Genomic DNA, 15,700 nt, shown 5'->3' with positions numbered 1-15,700 from the left:
GTTGTCTGTCTGTCTGGGTGTGTGTCTTCTAGGATCTCGGGCATCCTCCATCCGATTGTGCTCAAATTTGATATGTAGATACCGATGGTATCAGGGTGTGTACAAGTCTTGAAAAAATTACGAAAATCGATTCCAGGTGAGAATGCGATCAATAAAGCTGTGGGAACGTGCATTTATACGCGCAAGCACATCAGCTGTTGCGATCGATACTATGCGTACGCGAGAAAAATGCATGTGCTGTTTGCACAAAAAAGTCCGGCTGGCTTGAAATAATGCCACAAAATGCAGTATATTTAAGAGACCAAAAAAGTAAGATGCAAAAGAGATATTCTCTTCAAACTTGGCATGAAGGAAGGAAGTCTATCTTTATTTCTTCTTTTGCTGCTGTCTCAAATTTAGGTTAAATCAGTGTTTCTCAAAGGGACAAGTTGTTTTGAGAAAATTTGGTTTAAATGTTTGACAACTCAGCACCGTCCATTGGACGGGGGGGGGGGGTTTGCTCGTGTGTATATATATATATATATATGTATATATATATATATATATATATATATGTATATATGTATATATATGGCACCTGTGTCGGTGGCACATAAAATCACCCACTACACTCTCGGAGTGGTTGGCGTTAGGAAGGGCATCCAGCTGTAGAAACACTGCCAGATCTGACTGGCCTGGTGCAGCCTTCGAGCTTGCCAGACCCCAGTTGAACCGTCCAACCCATGCTAGCATGGAAAGCGGACGTTAAACGATGATGATGATGATGATATATGTATATATATATATATATATATGTATATATATATATGTATATGTATATATATATATATACATATACATATATATATTGTGTGTGTGTATATATATATATATATATGTGTGTGTGTGTGTGTTTATGTGTCTGTGCTTGTCTCCCCAACATCGCTTGACAACCGATGCTGGTGTGTTTACGTCTCCGTAACTTAGTGGTTCGGCAAAAGAGACCGATAGAATAAGTACTAGGCTTACAAAGAATAAATCCTGGGGTCAATTTGCCCGACTAAAGGCGGTGCTCCGGCATGGCCACAGTCAAATGACTGAAACAAGTAAAAGAGTAAAGAGAGTAACCCTGGATAACAATTTTTTAAAAATTTAAAACAATAATGTAAGACCTCTGAAGAGAAAGATGATGTTGGTCTAAAGTAGATGTTCTACATTTGGTCAAGATACGATTCATATTTCATATATTGTGGTTGACTTTACCAATAAACACTTTTGTGCCAAAAGAAATCAATGTTTTATCAGAACATGTATAACCATCGCTCTGGTTATACATGTTCTGATAAAACATTGATTTCTTTTGGCACAAATTTTTTTTTTTTTTTTTTTTTTTTTTTTTTTTTTAATTTTACCTTTCTTGCCAGAGGGTGCAGTGAATTAAATCAGTATTTAACTACTTGCTCGTTTATCAAGTTTGGTAGTGGGATGTAGTGAAAAACACATCAAGCTAATTCTGCCAGGATTTAAACATACCGAGGACTGGCTCTTCTCTTCAAGTCAGAAGAAGATACTTTAGCTCCTAACAATTACTGATATTCTTCAAAGCTCAATTGAGGCCCACAATGGAGTAGCCATCCTAGACTTTTTTTTTGCATAAAGTTATAAACAGACAGGCGCAGGAGTGGCTGTGTGTAAGTAGCTTGCTAACCAACCACATGGTTCTGGGTTCAGTCCCGCTGCATGGCATCTTGGGCAAGTGTCTTCTGCTATAGCCCCGGGCCGACCAATGCCTTGTGAGTGGATTTGGTAGATGGAAACTGAAAGAAGCCTGTCGTATATATGTATGTGTGTGTGTTTGTCCCCCTAGCATTGCTTGACAACCGATGCTGGTGTGTTTACGTCCCTGTTACTTAGCGGGATAGAATAAGTACTGGGCTTACAGAGAATAAGTCCCGGGGTCGATTTGCTCGACTAAAGGCGATGCTCTAGCATGGCCGCAGTCAAATGACTGAAACAAGTAAAAGAGTAAAGAGTAGACATCCTTCAGCCTCTGGCCTACACCATGCTATGTTTCCTCTCTCCTTTTGCCTTTTTCTATTATTTGCCAGAGCAACAGGCTGGCCTCTGTGCCGATGGCACGTAAAAAACACCATTCAAGCATGATCATTACCTGCGTTGCCTTACTGGCACTTGTGCTGGTGGCAGGTGAAAAAACATTCGAGCTAGGTCGTTGCCAGTACCGCTGGACTGGTTCCTGTGCAGGTGGCACATAAAAAGCACCATTTGAGTGTGGCCGTTGCCAGTACCGCCTGATTGGCCCTTGTGCCGGTGGCACATAAAAGCACCCACTACACTCTCGGAGTGGTTGGCGTTAGGAAGGGCATCCAGCTGTGGAAACTCTACCAGATCAGAATGGAGTCCGGTGTAGCCATCTGGTTCGCCAGACCTCAGTCAAATCGTCCAACTCATGCTAGCATGGAAAGCGGACGTTAAACGATGATGATGATTATGACTATAATAGTCTTTATACTGAGCACTTATTTTATAAACTTTCAAGAAGTCTTGGAGACATTCTTGTCCTACTTGTCTCTCCACCCATACTGTGTTCACCTCCACCCCTAGACCTGGTACTACTCAGTACACCCAATCTTTCCTTCTCAGAATGTCTTCCCTCTGGAAATCCTTCACGGTTCATCTTTCTCTCAGGTGTTGAGGTGTTGACTTATTAAGATTCGAAGATGACATTAATGATAATAGTCTCACAGGTGCAGGAGAGCCTGCAAAGGCCCCTTCCTACATACTAAATCATTAAAAAAAAACCCACTTCAACCTCTGTGAAGTTATTTTGTTACATTCCTAATAGGTGCAAGCATAGTTGTGTGGTTAAGAAGCTTGCTTCCCAACCATGTGGTCTTGGGTTCAGTCCCACTGCACAGCACCTTCAGCAAGTCTTCTACTTTAATCCCAAACTGACCAAGGCTTGGTGAGTGAACTTTATAGATGGAAAATGAAAGAAGTGTGTGTGTGTGTATGTCCTTGTCTAGATAACCGTGATGGTTGTAAACAGGCCTTGTTGTCGTACAAATGAAGTTGTTTATTTCAGTCTTCTATGAAAAACAATGTTTAGCAAAGGGAAAATAATATTGATTGGAAACAGGTGACAGTTGGTGACAGGAAGGGTATCTGGCATCTGACATAGAAAGTCTGTCTCAGCAAATTTCGTCTGACCCATGCAAGCTTGGAAAAGTGAACATTAAATAATGATGATGATGATTATATCCACTTCTATCTGAATTATCAATTTCTTTCAACAAGGCACAATACTTTTTAGAAAGACAGGGAGAAACTGACCTGATTTTAATATATGACTGGTGCTTATTTTATAAACCCTCCCCATGAAGGATGGAAAATGGAATCAATTTTAGCAAAAATTGAACAAATTAGTTGTATTACTGAACTAGCAATGGTATTACAAACAATGTTGACTTAGTGGTTATATTACAACCAATATTGTGTCTTGGTATATGTATATTGGCTTATTATGAATTATAGGTTTATCATATAAACCTATATTCTTAGGGAAAGTAAAAAAAAAAAATGATGAAAATTGTGCATTATTTCTCAATAGTAGTTTTGTATCTGTGGTGAAATGGCTTTTAACAGAAAGCTGAAACTTGAAAATGTGTGATACACTTGGCTACACAGTATGGTGTTTTGTTGTGCTGATAGACATCTTATATCTCTGTACAATTGATGCAATGATTAGATTGCTGTTGATGGAGAGAAACATGAGAGAGAACGAGAGAGTATTGAAATTAAAACAATTATGAATGATCAAAATTATGATCTCCTTTGGTTAAGCATAAGGACTTTGTCAGTAAGAAGTACATAAATACTGATTGGCTGTTTTATTAAGTATAGATGGAAGGAACGATTTTAGCTTTGATGGGTACCAAACTAGATCCTAAAAAGCATCCAGTCTGGTGCTGGTTCCTTAAGCATTTTTGAGACAACCTAATGTTTCTTTGCAGATTATTATTACTGTTTTATATGATGATGATGATGGTGGTGGTGATAATGGTTAATACATACAAGGTCATAGTGAATGTGGTAGATGGAGCACATGCATTTTCAGTTGATGTCTTAGTGTGGAACTAGTTTACGGACCTCTTTCCTTTTGAATTATTCAAAGGGAATTGGCAAGGTTACATTTCAAAAATAATTGTAATTTAAATTATCGGTTTACATCTGGTGGCAACTTTCATATCGATAACAACAATCAGACCAACCTTTTTAAATAAAAGAAGACAACAAAAATAGCTGAGATTTATCTTCATTTCTAATAAAGAAAAATCTATGAAAGGAGAAAATAAACATGTGTATATATATATATATGTATATGTATGTGTGTATGTATATAAATGAATAGGTAATCTTTTTCCTCCCTCATGCAAACAGAATTTATCATGTTCCATCCAGAAGTAATTGAATGGATTCTGTAAATTCTTTAAATGTCTGTATTTTGCGAGGGATTCGGAGCAGAGATTTATGATTCTGAAACAGCAACTGATCTGAAGTGTTCACAAATTTCACAAACAAAGTTTGTTGTGACAAGCAGTTCACACCAGTCCACAATTGTAACAAGTTTGCAAGTTCAACTAATGACATTTCCCAAAGTAATTTTTCTAAGTAAGTCTGTAATGTTTTCTCAATTTCCTGGTGAGATTCTTCTTGACTAAACTCATACTTGATTAATTTGCAAATTTGAGATGCTTCAGGTGTTAATGTTTTGTATAAATTTTCAACATCGCTTTCAGAACAATCTTTGAATACTTTATTGCTGCAGTGTTCCATTCCTTTTTTCAGCTTCACAAGTGCCCAGTATGGTTGGTATATAAGGTAACTTCTGGCTATGCTTAACAAAATACCAGGAAGCTGACCAGGTCGGTCTAATTGACAACCGTTAGTCCATAGAAATGCTGATAAATTGGTTTCTAGAGTGGAAGAGAAAGTTGGTTCTCCAATTTGGGAACGAGATTCCTTTAGGGCTGACATGACAATCCTCTGCTCAAATCCACTGAGGCAATTGGTGAATGATTTCAAAATGAGCTCATCAGAGCAGCCTTGACAGAGCATGTAGGTGGCTGATGCCACAGCAAACTGGATAGGCCAATAGTTACATAATATTAATCCATGAGCGAGAATGCGGCCGAGAATTTCAAACATATCGTCTTCAGCCTCGGGACTTATGACTGGATAGTATTCTTCATTTCCGACGAAATTATTGTTGAAAATTTTCTTCCAGAATATACAAAACATGTGACGTGTTTGAAATGATGGATCGTTCGATAAAGTGAGATTGGGGTCATTGTTAAATGTGACCCGGATGTCATAGTTACAGATGGTATGCTCAGCACGATACAACTCCAACAGATTTCCAACGATAGACCTTTTATCCATCTTCAAGTTTCTCGTTTCGGAAAGAGTTTGCTTTATGAGGGAAATTCTTTGAAATAATTCAGAATTTTCTGTGCAAAAGAAAATAAGAGAAATTAAAATTCGAAATTAGATACAACTGGAACATCTAAATATTAAATCAATCAGAGAATAGAAAATAAATGGAACTAGTGCAAGAGTATAAAACAAAAGCCTGACAGTAACAACTAAGATGTAAAAAAAAAAATTTAATGGTATGCTGTGTGGTTAAAAAGCTTGCTTTCCAACTGGGTGGTTTCAGGTTCAGTCCCACTGCCTGGTACATTGAGCAAGTGTCTTCTCCTATAACCTTGTGTCTGTGAAAGCCTCATGAGTGAATTTGGCTGGCAGAAACTATGTTGAAGCCCACTGAATATATATATATATATATATATATATATATATATAAAATTATAACTTAGGGTATCTACGAGATACCGCCATGCTGAAAATAGCAGCCAGGATCTGACTCTAAAACCACCTTAAGTGTATATATATATATATATATATATATATGAGTATATGAGTGTGTCTTGGCATGGTTTCTACAGCTGGATGCCTTTCCTAATGCCAACCACTTTACAGTGTGTACTGGGTGCTTTTTATGACGAACTAGCACCAGTTCTTTACACATGGCACCAGCACGGGTGCTTTTGATGTGGCATCAACATGGGGCTTTTTATGTGGCACCAAAACAGACAATTGGAGCTTGGTGCAGCTCTCCAGCAGCTTGTGAACTCCTGTTAAACCATCCAACCCATCCCAGTATGGAATATGAACATTAACAATGATGATGATGTGTGTCATATACATATATGTATGACACCCACTGTGTGTCTTTTCCCACAACCACTTGACAACTGGTGTAGGTTTGTTTATGTCCAGGTAGCTTAGTTTGTCAAAAGAGACTGATAGGGTAAGTAGTAGACTTCAAAAATAGGTACTGGAATCAATTTGTTTGACTAAACCTTTGAAGGTGGTGCTCCAGCATGGCCACCAGTTCAATGACTGAAACAAGTAAAAAAATTAATTTAAAAAAAAATTAAAACAACAATGCATGTATGATTATAAACTTTCAGATTATTAACCTCTAATTTAGAAGTGAAATATCATCATCATTGTTTTAATGTTAATTTTTCCTTGCTTGCATGATCCAGAACTTGTTGGGGTAGATTTTTCAATGGTCAGATTGACAAACCTCGCTTGTTTCTAAGCAAGGTAATATTTTCCTATGACTGGACATGTTTTCATAGAAGATCGAAAATAAGCATCCAAGGTGCTGCGCAGTGGGACTGAACCTAAAACTATACAGTAGGGAAGCAAGGGTCTTAAACCACACGGCTACACCTGCACCTAACTACATATATTTCATGATTGTTAAATATGGAGAAAATTCAAGCAGTATTTAAAGTACGAAAGATATGAAAAAAAAAATAAGACAATTTAAAAGATGCTACTTAGGACTAATTCTCAAAAAGATAATATGATATTCTGAAATTCATTGTCTTCAAAAATGAGGTAAAAAAAGTATCAGGATGAATAATGGATACGTACCAGAATCAAATCTTTGAAATGGTTTGATATCACGTTCTGGAGATGGAGGTGATAACTCGTAGGATTCCTTTGAAGTAGAAAACATGGAATAAATTAATACTTTATTCATCTCTTCCTCCCTAATCCTGCAGGTCAACCCTGTCCTCCCTGCCCTGCCATCTGTATCATTGCTATCTTGTTGTCCCGACTCTATACAGCCAGGTTTCACCAGTCACTACCCCGCCCCCTGTTTTGCATTCAACCTGAACTTTCTACTCTTGTACTCCCAGCAATAATAATCCCATTTATATTCTTGTCCCTTATGTAATAATAATCCCATTTATATTCACAGCGCCACCATCTCTCTCAATCTTGCTCACTCCTCCTGCTCTCTCTCACTCTCTTCGTCTGACTAGGGTAACCATGTATCCCCTCTACAGCAAACACCTGTTTCTGCCCCTCTGTTATACTATAACCTCTCACCACCTGGCACAAAGCCACTGCCTCCAATATCATCCCCTCACTCTCAAAAGATCTTGCAAGTTACTTGGTGACCTTGCAAGTGCTGGCGCTACACGGAAAGTACCCAGTCAACTCTGTAAAGTGGTTGGTGTTCGGAAGGGCATCCAGCCACAAAAACCATGCCGAAACAAACAATGGATCCTGGTGCAGTTCTCAAGCTTGCCAGCTCCTGTCAACCCATCCAACCCATGCCAGCATGGAAGATAGACACTGGATGATCGTGATGATGATGATGATGATGAATACTAATAATTCTGAAACTGACTTAAGGCCATAAATTTATAGGCATGAATAACCAGTTGAACCCACCCAATAACAAACCTGTCCCCTATTTTATTCATCATCATCATCATCACCGTCATTTTCATGTTCTCTTTTCCATGCTTGCATGCGTTGGACAGAGTTTATAGAGGCAGATTTTCTAGAGACGAATGCATCTTCTTGTTGCCATCCCTCACTAGTTTCCAAGCAAGGTAATATTTCCCCATGGCCTGACATGTTTTCAAAGAATATTGGAAATGAATGACAGCAACATTCATTTATTAATTATTATCATGTGAGGGAGGAGACACACACACATGAGGGGATGCTAAAAAGTTCCTGGCTTTGAGTAAAAGAAAATACAGATGGATCAGTTAATTATGATTTAATTCAACAAATTCCCCTTTCAGATTCATAAACTTATTGCAGGGGTCCTTCAGTTTTTTGTAGCTCAGTAAAAGAACTTGGAAGGTTGGACCTCCAGCCAGGACTTTCATGATACCTTAAAGCCACTAACTTTTCAGCACCCCTCATACACTCACACACGTGTGTGCATGTATTTGGGAACACACATATATATATATGTGTGTGGAGGCGCAATGGCCCAGTGGTTTGGGCAGCAGACTCGCGGTCGTAGGATCGCGGTTTCGATTCCTAGACCAGGCGTTGTGAGTGTTTATTGAGCGAAATCGCCTAAAACTCCACGAGGCTCCAGCAGGGGGTGGTGGCGATCCCTGCTGTACTCTTTCACCACAACTTTCTCTCACTCTGTCTTCTGTTGGCCTGCTCCCTTAGCCAGTGGGGTGGCATCATTTGAAGGCTAAAACAATGCGAAGCACATTGTGACCAGCGATGCGTAGCAACATCTGATAGCCTGGTCGATCACGTGACATATACATACATACAAGGGGTGCTGTAAAGTTCCTGGCCTTGGGCAAAAGAAAATACAGGAGGATCAGTTAATTATGATTTTATTCAACATATTCCCTAACAGGATAAAATCTCTGCAAGGTTGAAATGCAAGACAAACATTACGAGATTTCAACTTACAGTGTAAATGGATATTACTAACATTTGTCTGACACTTAATCAATTCTGCCAATTCAATCAATCATAATTTATATTAAAGATAGTTACCTTATGATCATATGTAGCTACTTCATGGTTTGGTGGCATGAAAGGAGATTGCTGGGGCGTGGAACCACAGACACTTGGTGATGGTATCATGTTTTCTTCTTCACATTCATTGTTTTCATTAATATTTTCAATGGAATCATTGCATAGCTGGACAGGAAAGTCTCCAATACTACTTGGGTTGTGCACAACAGCTGATGGTGGATTTGAAGCTTCAGGCTAAATAAAAAAAAAGTTTTTGAAAAAATACAAAAGAAGAAATTAAATTAAAAAGTAAGAAAGTTTAATTCATAATTTAGTTTATTAAATTGCTTCACATTTTTGGAGGGTTTTGTAAATTTTGAAGACAATGTTCCAGCATGGCTGCAGTCAAATGACTGAAATGAATCTTTTCTACTCTAGGCACAAGGCCCGAAATTTTTGGGTAGGGGGCTAGTCAGTTAGATCGACTCCAGTACGCAACTGGTACCGGAAACACACGTCTAACTGCGGGGGAAATATTACCTTGCTTAGAAATAGATGAGGATTGGTGACAGGAAGGTTATTTGACTGTACAAAACCTGCCTCAACAAATTCCATCTGACCCATGCAAGCACGGGAAAACGGATAATAAATGATGATGATGATAATGATGAAGGAGTCTCAACATTTACTCTTTTACTTGTTTCAGTCATGTGACTGTGGCCATGCTGGAGCACTGCCTTTAGTCGAGTAAATTGATCCCAGGACTTATTCGTTGTAAGCCTAGTACTTATTCTATCGGTCTCTTTTGCCGAACCGCTAAGTTACAGGGACGTAAACACACCAGCATCAGTTGTCAAGCGATGTTGGGGGGACAAACACAGACACACAAATATACACACATATATATATGTATACATATATACGACGGACTTCTTTCAGTTTCTGTCTACCAAATCCACTCACAAGGCTTTGGTCAGCCCGAGGCTATAGTAGAAGACACTTGCCCAAGGTGCCACGCAGTGGGACTGAACCCGGAACCATGTGGTTGGTAAGCATGCTACTTACCACACAGCCACTCCACACTTTTTATTGCAGTAATCTGTTAATCATGAAGTATGAATTAAGCTTGTTGTCAGCCAGGCAGACTGAGATATGAAAAATTATATGGCCAGCCAAAGGAGAGAAAACGATGGCAGAGTCTAATTTGAAACTATGAAAATTTAATCAATAATCCAGCACTTTAACTTGACAACCATCATGTCTAACTTCTTAAGTTTTCAGAAAAGTTCAGGTAAATTTTTAGTATAATGTTAATAATAATATATTTAAATTTATATTTTATTATAGATAGCATCTTTCATTATTAATTGAATTACTTTATGGAGGTTCTGACTCTTAATTCTATATATCATCATCATCATCGTTTAATGTCTGTTTTCTGTGCTAGCACGGGTTGGACGGTTCGACCGGGGTCTGGGAAGCCATGAGGCTGCACCAGGCTCCAGTCTGATCTGGCAGTGTTTATACAGCTTGATGCCCTTCCTAACGCCAACCAGTCCGTGAGTGTAGCACCAACCACTCCGGTACCATGCAAAAGTCTTCAGCCACTTTAGACTATTGTAAATTTCTACTAATTGCCAACTGATAAGTGGATGTTTCGCATTGTGTTTTTTTACAGATGAAACATTGGCCCTGTTGAAGTCATTTCATTACCTAATCATTATATCTTGTAGTGGGAGTTCTGAATGAGAAGGGATGGTTGAAATTGCAGAAATTGAAGTAAAAAACAACAAATATCTTACAAACTATAGAATTTTCTCAATAAAGCCAAGAGAAAAAGATGTTTTATAAACACATTCTACCAGTATACGAAGTTTAAAAGTGTTTAGTTACGTGGAAATTATTTGTAAAAACTGCCGTTCAAACCGAAAAGGTCCTAAAGCTGTTAAATGAAGTACAAATACAAATAGTGCGACCTTGCAAACTTACGTAGGGCAAAATGATGATCGTTCCTTGGTATTTAGCATTCTTGATACCGCGGGGGGTCTTAGCTTCAATGCGAACCAAATTTCTCTGCCGATCAATTCTATAAAGTTCATAATACTTTCCCTCAAGTTTCGGATAAATACTTAACAGAAAGCAACGGAAACTTTCTTCATCATGACTGAGACGAATATAAGTCTTCTGAGGTTTGCCTTCAAAGTAGTCTTTTGCTGGGAAACCTGTAAAAGAAAAATTAATTTAGGTCAAGCGATCATCATCACCATCATCATCAACAACAACAACATTCATTTTCCATGGGTTGGATGGTTTGACAGGAGCTGGCAAGCCAGAAGATTGCACCAGGCTTCACTGTTTTGATATGGCTGGCTGGATGCACTTCTTAATGCCAACCACCTTAAACCATCTGACCCATGCCAGCATGGAAAACAGACGTTAAATGATGATGATGATGATGATGATGATACAAAACAGGAAGAGTATTATTTTCATCATCATTGTTTAACGTCTGCCTTCCATGCTGGCATGGGTTGGACGGTTTGACAGGAGCCGGCCAGGTGGGAGACTACACCAAGCTAGAAAAACTACCCTAGCTACCGTGTCTGTTTTGGCATGGCTTTTACTGCTGGATGCTCTTCCTAACACCAACCACCCCATAGAGTGGACTGAGTGCTTTTTATGTGGCACCAGCATAGGTGAGGTCAGTTTTAGTATGGTATTTTTACATCCAGATGCCCTTCCAAATGCCAACCACTTCACACTCTGGACTGGATGCTTTTTATGTGGCACCAGCATAGGTGAGGTCAGTTTTGGCATGGTCTTTTTACATCCAGATGCCCTTCCAAATGCCAACCACTTCACACTCTGGACTGGATGATTTTTATGTGGCACCAGCACTGGAAGGGTAACCAAGTAACTTGCAAGACAAGAAATTTTTTGAGAGGGGAGGGGGCATTAATTAAAAGAACATAAAAGAAACATTTCTTACCATAACCTTGTTTTTGATAATCGAGGACAAGGTCTTGCTCACGAGGATCAGAGGACGTAAAGCGTGGGAGTCGGGCTGTCACATTTGGTAGACAAAAGAAAGCAGTTCTGAAATAATCCTTCTCTTTGGGACCTCTTTTAGACCTCTCTTTAACAGGACGAGGTCGTGATCGAAGTATGACTGGCTGGGGATACGATCGTCCCTTTTCTCCTTGTATCGGTCGCTTGTAATAGGCACAATTATTTGAAGAGTTTATATGCACTTCATTGGAAGAAGAGTTCATGGAAGACAGGTTGCATGACATTGAACTGTTGATTGAGCCCAAACCGCTGTTAATACTACTACCGTTACTACTTCCACCACCACCGCCACTAGTGACAACCATGTCCTCCACTTGGTTCATATTCATCTCATCAGGAACTCTTGTTAAAGCTGTATTTCTGGAGATATCCCCTCGCATCATATTCAAAGAGTTCATAGCAGAATCTTCAGAAATTCGGTTAGAAGGAGAACTGACTTGGTAAGACTCATGGCTCGTTGGCATCCCAGATCCGTAAGAGTCGCTATTAACTGGGGAGGTTACCGAATACGAGTCTCGACCAATAACTGGAGTACTTGTGTAATTTTCTCGATTTCTTGGTGATGTTATGTTAAAGGAGACCCTAGTAGCAGAGCAATCTGAAGAAAATGAATCTCTTGTCTCAGGACAATTCCCACTCATGTTGTCTCGGTTGACGTTAAATGTATCCCTATTCATAGCAGGATTATTGGGATACGTTTCTCGGTTGACAGGAGAAGCAGCAGAAAACGTGTCTCTATTTACTGGCGGCATTACAGTTAACATTTCCCGGTTAGTCGCTGGGGATGATGAGAGTGAATTTCCAGATGATGTTGCAGGATAGGACTCCCTGTTGACTGCGGATGACATTGTAAAGGAATCTCGGTTGACAGAAGAAGCTGTGGTGAATGTGTCGTGATTCATAGGTGAGTTGATAGGATAAGAGTTGGCAGTTGTCACGTTAAATGTATCCCTGCTGATGGGGAAATTGTCTCTGTTGATAGGAGAGAAGTTTTCTTGATCCATAACAGGGGACATTACGTTAAAAGAATCTCTGTTGATTGGGGATGCTACTGGAATCATGTCTTTGTTTGAAGTATTGTTCAGCGACATCATCTCATTAGCCCTAGGAACTGAACTCTTTGTATTTGCGATGTTCCCTTGAAGTGATGAAGCATTTACACTGTAAGTATTATTCATGTGATTTGATGAAGTGTTCTGAGAGATAGGCACTGGTGAAGCTTGTGTTTGAAACATGCTAGAGGTGCTGTTGTCTGGTTGATGAGATGGCAGTTGTTTTGCTGGGTGTGATTGCAGAGACGTTGGTATGGCAAGGGTTTCACTAGTGCTATTCATCAATAGTTGGGTAGCCAGTTCTGTAAGAGGGTTTTGGTTTCCTGTATTGTTGACACGAGAGTTGTTCTGCTGAGCTAAGAAAGTAGCCAGCTTCAACATTACTTTTGTATTGTCATCCATTTTTAATTTTAATCTTCCCCTTGAAATTCAAATCAGTTTTCTCGTCTGGAAAGAAAAAGCGATTTCAAAATTATTTATGATTTCATACAAAAACATGTGTGTGTGGGTTAAGTTAATTACATGACAGGACAAACCATTAACTATTTTAATGAAAAACCATTCATATATTTTAATGGACCATCAGATTAATCAATGGTATGGCACAAGAGTGTGCTGACTGCACGGGATAGCCACTAGAAACGTTAGCACGCCGGGTGAAATACGTAGCCGTATTTCGTCTGCCGTTAGGTTCTGGGTTCAAATTCCGCCGAGGTCGACTTTGCCTTTCATCCTTTCGGGGTCGATTAAATTAAGTACCAGTTACGCACTGGGGTCGATGTAATCGACTTAATACCTATGTCTGTCCTTGTTTGTCCCCCTCTGTGTTTAGTCCCTTGTGGGTAGTAAAGAAATATATATATGTGTGTTTGCCATGGTAGAAGGTATGTTACATTTAAGTAGGCAGGAGGCAACCAATTTGGTTACTACTGAGGATAACCAAAACCCATGCTACCTCACTGAGGTGCAGAAGGGAAAGGTATTAATTTTTCTATGCTAAGGGTAAAACACGTGGAGTCTAACGAGGGTTTTTGTCTACATGTGTAAACTCTCTCCAAAATACAAGGCATGACAATTAAAACCTTGCTTTTAAATTAAGGTTCAATTGATTTAAATATGGGTTTTATTTACTGCTTGCATATTACAGTTTACCTTCTGATACTTAACCCTTTAACATTCAAGCTACTCTGTCTAATGTTTGTTCCTTTTCGAGCCATGCCTGGCTCATCAAGGCCGGTTTTCCGGTTTCCTTGGTGTATAGGTTTCCCACCTGTACAGGACGCTGGTCTGTTGCGAGATGCAGGAGAAAAGAGTGAGAGAAAGTTGTGGCGAAAGAGTCAGCAGAAGTTTGCCATTACCTTCTGCCAGAGCCGCGTGGAGCTTAGGTGTTTCGCTCATAAACACACACATCGCCCGGTCTGAGATTCGAACTCATGATCCCTCAACCGCGAGTCTGCTGCTCTAACCACTGGGCCATGTGCCTCCACTCCGTCTAATGCACTGTTTATTTATTCACGTTGTTTAGAGTTAATCATGTATTATCTTCTAGCTTCAAGATTTCAATGACGTATTTGCTTATTTGTAGAATGACATTGTAGCTTAGGTGTGAGAGGCCAGACCTGGCCATTTTGAATGTGAAAAAATGATTCCCAAGCATGATAAACTGAAACTACAAGATCAGATATGATAAAGATCCTTCCTGAGTTGTATAGATTCATAGAACTGGTTTCCATGGTGCAACATACATTCTGCATTGAATGGGATGCCGGATTACTTGCTTTTGCCAATTGAGTGAACTGAAGCAATGTAAAATGAAGTGTTTTGCTTAAGAACGCAATACATTGCCTGGTCTATGAATCAAAACCATAATTTCATGATCATGAGTGCAGCATCCTAACCAGTAACCCATGCGCCTTCACCAACTGAAACTGTGGCACCTTGGGCAAGTGTCTTCTTGAGATTCTTTCCTGAAACATTTTACTCACATGTCCGTTAGTACTGGCATTATGATCTCTCAATGTGGAGAAGTTGCAGTTCGATCTGGAGAGACTCCCTGATCTCGGAGTTCCACATCATATTACATTACTCTAGACATCCTTCAGAGGAACTCCATTTCGAAGTAACACCAACTAAAATTAATCATACTCACAAGAAATGAATTAACGCCACAATATGATACTACAAATACAAAAGTAAAACAGCAATTGTATAGCAGCTGTTTGCAATTAAAAACAACTTTTAATTGGTGTCGAATTTTCTATCTTACAATGCTTAACCCTTTCATTACCAACCCGGCCAAAACCGGTTCTGACTCTGTAGTACAAATGTCTTGTTTTCATAAGTTTTGCATTAAAATATACAGCCAAGCCTTAGTCGCAATTTATGTTCCTAACACTAGCTTAATGATAACTAAGTTATTTTACTAAATTCTTTGTTATATTTAAAATAATTGAATGAAACATAGAGCATCTCAAAATAAATACAGTAATGAAAGGGTAAACTTCATTTTATAGTAAGAATTTAGTCAAGACATTCAAAAGCCAGCTACTAATAATATTGATTATCAATGTGATTGAAATATTCATCATCCTAACAAAAAAAAATTTATCTTCAATCAAAAATGTTCCCGCTTAAGTATTTCTGGTGAACCTTTTGCAGTTCTTCAGAAGTTAATATGACATTACTTGCATATATACAAGTCCTTCTTTGAG

General features: G+C 39.0%; 1 protein-coding gene across 2 annotated transcripts in view; it reads right to left on the bottom strand.

Moving 5' to 3' along the window:
* Positions 1-3,868: 3,868 nt before the first annotated feature.
* LOC115221967 overlaps positions 3,869-15,700 on the bottom strand; it is a 26,897-nt gene continuing 15,065 nt past the window's right edge. For both annotated transcript variants that reach the window (XM_029792065.2, XM_029792066.2), the window contains exons 2-6: positions 11,858-13,436; positions 10,858-11,090; positions 8,908-9,123; positions 7,009-7,075; positions 3,869-5,507 (exon numbers count right to left, since the gene is read on the bottom strand). In XM_029792065.2, coding sequence (XP_029647925.1) covers positions 4,444-5,507; positions 7,009-7,075; positions 8,908-9,123; positions 10,858-11,090; positions 11,858-13,391 — 3,114 coding nt within the window. In that variant the 5' untranslated portion in view covers positions 13,392-13,436 and the 3' untranslated portion in view covers positions 3,869-4,443. The remainder of the gene's footprint in view (positions 5,508-7,008; positions 7,076-8,907; positions 9,124-10,857; positions 11,091-11,857; positions 13,437-15,700) is intronic.

The sequence above is a fragment of the Octopus sinensis genome, linkage group LG19 (assembly GCF_006345805.1).
Source record: "Octopus sinensis linkage group LG19, ASM634580v1, whole genome shotgun sequence".
In the NCBI taxonomy this organism is placed as follows: Eukaryota; Metazoa; Mollusca; class Cephalopoda; order Octopoda; family Octopodidae; genus Octopus; species Octopus sinensis.
The sequence above is the reverse complement of the archived record's forward strand: the minus strand, read 5'-3'. Positions and strand labels throughout refer to the sequence as shown.